This window comes from Amblyomma maculatum, unplaced genomic scaffold (assembly GCF_055883805.1).
Source record: "Amblyomma maculatum isolate TAMU_Amacu unplaced genomic scaffold, ASM5588380v1 scaffold_13, whole genome shotgun sequence".
Lineage (NCBI taxonomy): Eukaryota > Metazoa > Arthropoda > Arachnida > Ixodida > Ixodidae > Amblyomma > Amblyomma maculatum.
Window position 1 is genome coordinate 26,822,038 of NW_028146738.1, and position 9,671 is coordinate 26,831,708.

The following is a 9,671-nucleotide window of genomic DNA, read 5'->3' on the forward strand; positions in this document are numbered from 1 at the left end:
CCCCCGAAAATAGATTTAAGAAAGTTTATTAGGCGAAATTGAGTTAATAATGACCCAGCCATTAATCTGAAGATTGTCTGGTACAAGAAAGTGCCGCATTGAGAAACTTATGCTGCATGCATTGGCGCTTCGGGTGGAATTCTAATGATACACAATCTGTACGCGCAACTGTTTATTAAAGCTCACGAACAGCTGTCGTTTAGATCGACAACTATCACACTGGGAAATAGTGACCAACGCGGCTTTTACTGTAAGTGCATTTAATTTAGGCCATGGGGGAAGGACTTAAGGCACAGGAGGGAAAATGGAAGTTGCCTTGAATTTGTATATTACTGCATCCTAATCACAAAAGTTTTTAATTGAAAAAGGAGCTTTGCAAAGCTACAAAATTATCCTCCAAAAAGAGAACTAATGCAGGCATAGGTGTCGCACGCCGTTTTCCCGAACTAACTGCGGTGACAAAGATCACTGAGAACGTAAAAGGAGCACTGAGGGGAAATTAAAGTCGGCCTGTGCCGATAGGTTACCGTAATGCAACGACATATAGGCTGCTTTCGCAGAAAGAAGCAGAAAAGGCCAGGAAGGTAAATACAGCTGTCGCCCCCGCAGATAGATTTCTTATCTAGGCAGTTATGAGCGGACAAAGTTTTCTTGATTTTCTTTTTGGATCTAAAGGGCTATTGGCTTCAACGACATTTATTTCAAAAGAATGATCATGGAGAACTTTGTAGACGTCACCCGTCTGAATCGAGCAGCGGGACAAATTTTAAGCGCCATTTTTACAGCCATAGTTGCGCGCTTTGCAGTAGTACCAACATCAGCCTGCTCCGGCAGAGGCATAAAATCGGTGCTTACGAAGAAGGAAGAATAGATGGGGCCGCCCTGCGAGCGTCCATTTTAACAATACAGTACTGTACCTGCGAGACGGCGATGGTGTACGTCATGCCCGGCTGTATCATGACCGAGGAGAGCTTGTCGGGTGGGCACGAGTACGGGCTGTGCACAACAAGCGGCAGGGCGTCCGGCTCGCCTAGAGCCACCGTCGCGTTGCGCTCCCAGAAGGCACGCAGCACCAGCTCTGCCAAGTTAAGCCGCGTGGCAAATTGACGGCAACGAAGCGCTCGAATAGCCTCGCCCTCTTCATAAGGCCATCAAAACAGGAGGGGAGAATATCTAAAAGGCGGCTGTACTGACTAAAAAGAACATTCTCGACATTTTCTATTCACAGCACTTGTAATCCCTTTGATGTTCATGATTGCTGATGGCTTTGGGCCAATAAATAGTCAGATCATACAGCAGCCTACAAAGCGCAGTTTTATGTATGGAAAAATTGTACACTTTGGATGTTACCTAATTTTTATTCTCTTAGGCGATTCTGTCGTTGGGTCGCAATTCTGTCTGAAATATTGCCTTATATACTCTGTTGTTTCATGCAGATATAATTATTGTTTTCTGCCTGTAAATCGAATCAAGGGTGGTTTCGAGAATGTTGCGCAAGGTGCTCTTGTCACACTGCGCTGTGCATCAACGGACGCCTGTGCCGCATACGAGTGCAATGATGCTCTAAGGCCAGACCATGCACATTGAACAGAAAATAAAATAAAATGGTATTTTAGATTATGAATCACACCGAGGTCAGTACAGATGTGAAAAAAAAAAGAAAGCTGCGTCGCGAAATGCTGCTCCTTATTCGAGACAATATAGTACATCTCAGCTTACAGAAACGAAAATAAAAACGTGACGTAATTAGAAAGGGCGTTTCTCGACTACGCCACAAGACATGGTGCATTCTGGGGTGAGCAGGCGTGCATGCGCTCTGAAAAGCGTAATTTATAGTAATCACCATAGTTCCAAGGAGATTCACATTGCTGCACCGGATGCTGAGAGTTGGTCCACTGGTAGGCATCGATGGTGTAGCACATTTCATTAGGGTACCTGTAGTAAGTCAGTCGAATGCTGGCAACACCGGGGATTTGCATGGAGAAAAAGATATTAAACAAGTTAGAGGTTTTTTTGTTCTCCCCCGCCCGAAAATTCTTCGCGAAAGCAGATTGAAATCCTCTTTAGCCTTAATAAACAATATGACCGAGCGCTGCTCAGGAAGTAAGGAAAAGCCGGGGAACGTGATGGCACAACAGACCCATCCGTCATCAATAACACGTAATTAAAAGGCACTTAAATGGAGCTCTAGGTATTTAGCAAGTTTTCAAACCTATCGGTGATGTGCGGATTCGAGAAACCCCGCGGAACGGTGCGTTAACGAGTAAGAAAAGAAGTCCTTAAGCTCTTTTCATTTCCCAGGAAGGCTGCTGCGAACCCACGCTGGCTGGCCGTGGCATGTCCTTTGCTATGCTAGCGATATGGGTCTCGATTCATAAAAATCCACTGTGCGATGTGACCGTAGGATTCTGTTGGCGGAGCCGAAGAATGCAAAATGGAAAGGAGAGAAGGGGAGACGCACTACGGTAGCGCCCTTTGCGGGAGCGAGAGCAACTAGTGTTCGTGCAGGAGCCGCGTCCACTCGTCACCCCTGAGATGTTCACAGCGCACCCCATCAGCCTACGTCACGACTGCGGATGGGCGATAAAGGGCCAGCAAATGAAGCTGTGAGCGCAGATCTCAGTCCAGGCACATGGTTTTTCCTCACCTTTTGCTCATACCCTACGCGCAGTTTCCTTTGCTGAATCTTTACCACTCATCCGCAGTCGTGACGTTCGTTGTTATAGGAAAGAAGATCATGTACCGGCATTGTTAAACGGCACGACATAGGAAAGACGCAAATAAAAGTCGAATAATAAAGTGGATAAGAAACGATGAAAATTTAAATTGTATTACTGACGCAGAAATAACCTACCACATAGTATAAGTGCCTCCATTATTTTGTTCTGCCTATGCATATATAATAGTGAATTTCCTATTCGATGAGCGTGGTACAGGCAAAAATACAATGAATATTAGGCGACCAAACCTTGATTGTAAGCCATTACTAAGACACTTTTTTGGCGCTTTTTCAGTTAGACTTTCTATAAGATCAGATTTGCATTAGTGCAGAAATACGCTGCTAATACTCGCCATATGAACGCAGAAAGTTGTAAAACAGCCAACTGTATACTCTACACGTTGAGCGTGAGTACTGTTTACCTCAAACTAAACCTGCAAGTTTCTCCGCGATGAAAGGTGTTCGTATTTCCTTTTGTGGTAGTAGCTAATGCTCTAACTTTAGGAGAACCAGCGGAAAATACGCGACACAAGAGCGAATATATAATCAAGGCAGCCGCCAATACACATCTGTTCCGTACAAAGTGTCATCGTCATTCTGAAATCGCAGCGTGTTTCCTCCTATACCACCTTTGCCAATTGTCTACCAGGCTACGGTCTATCTTGCATGCCCAGGTAGAGTACATGGACAAATGTGTGGTCTTGAGAAGAAGGAAAACGTTTATTACAGGTCACCGCAAAGGCCGTGCTGAAAAAAAAAAATGCTTGCTTCGTCAGAGCCTGTTGCTGATCTGCATAGATCAAAGCCAAATATTCACGGATGAAGGAAAAAGATACAGAAAATGGGGGAGCTAAGAACAACTTTTTGAGTGCAATTGCTGTGCTTATGATATGCCGGGTTCTTCAGAGGAGGTGAACTAGAAGATATCGAGATAGCTTTACTGGCATCAGAAGACAGAAAAATCATGCAAACTAGTAAGCTGTTCAACAAAATTCCAATAGTTAACGCCATTACTATTTTGTTTTAGGTTATTAAATATAAGGGGAGATTTGTAGATGGCCGTCAGTAACAACCATTTCACTTTTAAAATTTTTGAGGCGAGCCTTCCTCAGCGCTAGGGGTCATCAAATTTCTTCCACCACGCGCTATTATCGAAAATCGTTGCGGATGACCGCCAACCACTGTACGTCACTCCGCGGAGTATTTGCCAGGTGAACTGCCCTGTAGTGCCTGAGGTGCTGTGCTCATCGCTGCTCTCTGCTCTAACCCGCACAGGAGAGAGGCCACGCTACTGACGCGCATGCAATGATGTGTAGGGATGACGTCACTTCGCAACCCCGTGAAGACACGGGCTCTTCTAGTAAGAAGCGTGGCGAAAACTTTTTGCGTTATTTTCGATACCAGGGAATCATTCAGGCGTAGGAGCCAGCGGTTCTTTGAGTGATGGTTTCCGGGAAGCTCTCGTATTTAATTATGCACTCCGAAACTGAATGCCCGAACTATGCCAGCGGGAGGTCCGGCAAACATGCAATGAGAATACTCGAAAGTAGAGACGACAAACACTTTTAGTCCACATTGCTCTGCACCCCGGCACACTCAGCGGATGTTGGAAAGGAAGGCGTTCAAACCCCGGTTTGTGCTCTATTACACCGGGTCTCCCAACACTAGTAGGACCTAATTATTCAGAGCTGCATTTCTGATGCACTCTAACAGCTCCGATTAACAAATAGTGTGTGTCGAACCGGACCGTTATCTAAACATTAAGGGTCATCTTAAGGAAATTGCAATGAATAATTTTATCAACCCAGTCATATATAGCTATCTTCCTAAATTCGTATGATCCGTAGTGCGGCAAATGCGGCGAAATGGCTAACCTATATCACATGGTTTGGGCATGCATGCTGGGGATAAAAATCCATACACCGAAGGAAATTAAGGACCCCAAAACTTATGCCCAAGTGGCAGCGCTGCCCAGCTTTCTCCCTCTTTTTTATCACACACACACACACACACACACACACACACACACACACACACACACACACACACACACACACACACACACACACACACACACACACACACACACACACACACACACACACACACACACACACACACACACACACACACACACACACACACACACACACACACACACACACACACACACACACACACACACACACACACACACACACACACACACACACACACACACACACACACACACACACACACACACACACACACACACACACACACACACACACACACACACACACACACACACACACACACACACACACACACACACACACACACACACACACACACACACACACACACACACACACACACACACACACACACACACACACACACACACACACACACACACACACACACACACACACACACACACACACACACACACACACACACACACACACACACACACACACACACACACACACACACACACACACACACACACACACACACACACACACACACACACACACACACACACACACACACACACACACACACACACACACACACACACACACACACACACACACACACACACACACACACACACACACACACACACACACACACACACACACACACACACACACACACACACACACACACACACACTGTACACACACACACACACACACACACACACACACACACACACACACACACACACACACACACACACACACACACACACACACACACACACACACACACACACACACACACACACACACACACACACACACACACACACACACACACACACACGCACGCACGCACACACACACACACACACGCACGCACACACACACACGCACGCACACACACACACACACACACACACGCACGCACGCACACACACACGCACGCACACACACACACGCACACACACACACACACACACACACGCACGCACACGCACACACACGCACACACACACACACGCACGCACACACGCACGCACACACGCACCCAGACAATGTGGCGCAAGAGTAGTTGCCATTCTGAATTTCTCAAGAGTAATATGGCTCTTACTGACGGGTGGCTCCCAATTTTTTATTGCAGCCTGTCGCCCAATTGCAATAGACACTAAGTTAACTATTTAAAATTTCTCAGCCAGCCTGCTAGTTAACGGAATTTACCTGTTATCTCATGCCCGCCAGTACTGCACCGCAAATGCCCCCCTTGATATCTCAAAACGGCTATTTTTAATAATTCCGATCCACCTTCGCTGAAACACCTCGTATGAAATGCGCAAAAAAAAAGAAAAGCGCGCAGACACTTTGGGTAAACCAGAAAGGGATTCCAGTTCTTTGTCCCGATATAGTTTCTACTGTTGCCCTATCGAGTTGCACAAAAAAGGCTGAGGCGCGAGGTATTTTGTGTGCTTCCCAACGGGGACAGAAGGCGGAGCCCACTCACGCGGCGTTGCACGAGAAAGAAGCGCACTCGGTGACCTTTGACCGCATGTGGCACTGGAACAGCTCGTCCGGAAGGCGCGCCACATGCGCACGAGCCTCCACCTCCTTCCGCAGGAAGTGCCACCGTTCGGGATCCAGCAGCGTCTGCGTCGCACCGCCGCATATTCAGCTTGTATTGAACCGCAGTGGGACATTCATATATACGAGGTAAATTATTCCATCAGGGTGGCCAAATCCCGTTTCGGCGTGGGTGTGCGTTGTCGGATGGGGTTAGCGGGATCAAGCCGGACCACCGGTTCGGTTATGCAATTCCATCAATATATGGTATTTGGAGTGCGATATCACCTCTAGCCGAGCACGATAGCTTTCCTCTACTTCTGTTTTCCGCCTAACCCAGTCTCTCTACAGAAACATCCAAACCTACATGCGACCTAGACGAAGGTCAAAGCTTATTAGGCCTAGAGAACAGGATAACCAGTCAAAAAGTAACAAAGACGAAGAGAAAAGACGTACATCACGACGTCTGGTCGGGATGCAGGTCTCTTCATCGTCCATGTCCTTTTATGACTGGTTCTCCTCTCCACAATGTACGAACTGGCCCAGATTTTTTCACTCTTCTTTATTAGGCCTAATTAATACCAATCGAGAAAGCGCAAGTTAGGAAAATAACTCTGAACATGTCAGAACACACATTGGCGTAATTATGCCTTTCTAACATTAACCAAGTGTGTTAAGATTAGGTAAGCATAATAGGTTTATCCAAGCCTAAAGGTATGTGAGAACAATATAGCAGTACGCTGCTGTGTGAGCACATATTGCCCGCAATTGCATCTGTGTAAGACTAATTCAGCTTGCTTAGACTGAGTTAAGCGCAATAGGCCTAAGTCATTTCGCTCGTAAAACTTAACGTTGTCTTGCTCGTAGCGACCAGAACGTCATTTGAGGCGTGAGGACATGACTGCACCAGAAGGAAAAAAATGCTGCTACCAAGAAAGCACATGAATCACCAGTGGTGCGAAGCCAAACAGTTGACCGAGACTGCACTGAAAGCTCGTATACAAATATCGGTGTAATATTTGTGAATTTCATAAATTCTGAATAAACAGTGTTCGATAAAAAAAAAATGAGTGGCATAATTTTTGGACCTCCCTATATATTTTGGCATCAAAAGTAGTTTTCACTTCTGCACCATCAAATTACGCATCCACGCAATCCGTTTCTTGACCTGCAGCCAGAAGACGGAGCAAGAGTTGGACGTATTGCATAGAAACAAGGTTCATGTAAGGAACTGGATAAGCCTATGGCTCCACCCTGCAACATGCACATTATACGCGAAATATTGAATCCCGCATTTATTTTTTTATTCAGGAGGCCTTCAGCGCTTCGCCTCGTTCGCCCCTAGTGATATCTTTTCAGGAGGTATTTTCACTTCAGAGCTATTGTTTCGAAACCTTGTCTACACACAGCATTAACTTATGAAAACTGACTCCGATAAGAGTGGGAGAAACCGAACAACATAGCTCGCTGTGGAGTGCTAACGTTTATACTAGGGCATGCGACTTGTACCAGGTGCACTAATTCATATCAACACCTAACAATATGACGCGCGAACATCACTAAAATAGAGATCAGGTTAAATTACAAACGCATATTCTCCGCGGGAGAAACCCAGTCAGTGCTCGCTTGAAGAGATGCTCATGGCGTACACGTACGTTACACTCACCTCTTCTTCGCCAGCGCACTGGCTGATGTAATGGAAGCAGAGTCTGGAAATGTCGATCCTGCAATTCAGTACACAGTCACTCATATGTATCCATATAGAGGTCTCATTCCAAAAAACACGATGTGCCTGGCTTATAGGAAACACAACGACCACTGCATTTGCGCTAAGGTACAAAATCCAACTCCTCGCCTCAGTAGATCGGTGGTTAGGGGTTAGGGCGGCTGATCCTAAAGACGCGGGTTCGATCCTTGCTGCGGCGACCGCTTTTCAATAGAGGAAGAAAGCAAGGGACCCGTGTACAGTGCGATATCAGTGCACGGTAAAGGAACCGAAATGGTGGAAATTATTCAGAACCCTGCAATACAGCGCACCCCCCCCCCCCCCTCCCAATAACCTCAAGTATTTTGCCATATCAAGCTCCATAAACCCTAACCCAAACAAAACTGAACAGCACTCTCGTTTCGACGGTAAAGCATCGGCTCGGAAGCCCAGTCCTCTTCTGATGCTATAATTGAAATAGGGTGAGCATTTTAATCTCCTTACCAAGCTCAGACAGTGCAGTACACAGAAGGAATGTAATGGCACCGCAATGTTTTTAACATAGTTCTGTTCCTCGGCCGCTTTATGTTATCGTCATCGACCTCTATAGCGCTCCTTAAGGCTGGCAAATGATACATTTTCACTTGCTTATACTCGCCTTCCCTTTCATGATGTGCTTCCTTGCGGATTTAACAGGCCAGGAACAATGAAAAAGAAGGTTCCTCCTGAAACTCCAATTATACTCATGGCTCCTCAAGTGTGCCATTCCAAGAGATCCTGAAATTGGCCGCGGAATGGCACTGCCAATGTCACGCCTTAGAATTATTCTCTGCTACGAATTCTAAACTGCACTCGTCTTTCCAACCCTGCGCACACATTACCGCAAAGGCCAGCTACGAGGGTCAGGCATGCATGATATTTCACGGGGGCCTGGAAATTAGGGCAGAAAAGAAGAGCGCTTTTTTTTTATTTTGTTGCATCCCGCGCCTGAAACTGAGCGCACGCAGATGCACCATTGGTGATATAAATATCCAGGGAGCTCAAATAGCAATCTTGGAATATTGAACAGATGTCTGGAAACGATCCCTTGGTTCCACTAGCAAACATTCAGCCAAGTCGAACTTTCACGTTCCCAGTTGGGGACATAAAAGAAAGTTATACAGTTTGGTTGCCATTCACGCGCGCCAAACGAGACCTTACGCCCCGATAGATAGTGCGTGCACATCTACAGGGCAGGTCATAAACGGTACGCTAAAATGCCCGAATAACGTCACTGAAATTCGCGGCGAAGCTGGAAAAAAGCCCCGTGTGTGCACTGACCATCGGTGCAGACAAACAGTGGCGGCTGGAAAGAGCAGATTCTTGCGGACGTCCTCGACCAGCGTCACCGAGAAAGGGTACTCGAAGAAGAGGGACAGCATGGAGCTGGTCTGGTAGAGGAAACCGACAAGGCAACCGGCCCATATAATCACACGAAGGCAGATTGACGCCGACATCGTCGAAATGAAATCTCGGCCAAGGCGCACCCTGCGACCTTTATATACATGCTTGGGTGTTATTGATCAACGACGCATCTGCGGTGAGTTCCGGGAGACGAAAACAGTCGCTGTCCCGTGTCAGACATGGTTTCTCCGAAGTGTACATGGGCCAGTGCTGTCCAAGGCCGAGATCTCGTTACCACAACCCTCCAGTTACATGGATAGCGAGATGTCTAATG

The 9,671-nt window shown here is 46.6% G+C and overlaps 1 protein-coding gene across 1 annotated transcript in view; it reads right to left on the bottom strand.

The window, feature by feature from the left end:
• Positions 1-9,450, bottom strand: part of LOC146172421 (acid-sensing ion channel 1A-like) — a 35,944-nt gene extending 26,494 nt beyond the window's left edge. The window contains exons 1-5 of the mRNA XM_084585770.1: positions 9,275-9,450; positions 7,916-7,973; positions 6,194-6,336; positions 1,844-1,956; positions 918-1,078 (exon numbers count right to left, since the gene is read on the bottom strand). Coding sequence (XP_084441896.1) covers positions 918-1,078; positions 1,844-1,956; positions 6,194-6,336; positions 7,916-7,973; positions 9,275-9,450 — 651 coding nt within the window. The remainder of the gene's footprint in view (positions 1-917; positions 1,079-1,843; positions 1,957-6,193; positions 6,337-7,915; positions 7,974-9,274) is intronic.
• Positions 9,451-9,671: the final 221 nt, after the last annotated feature.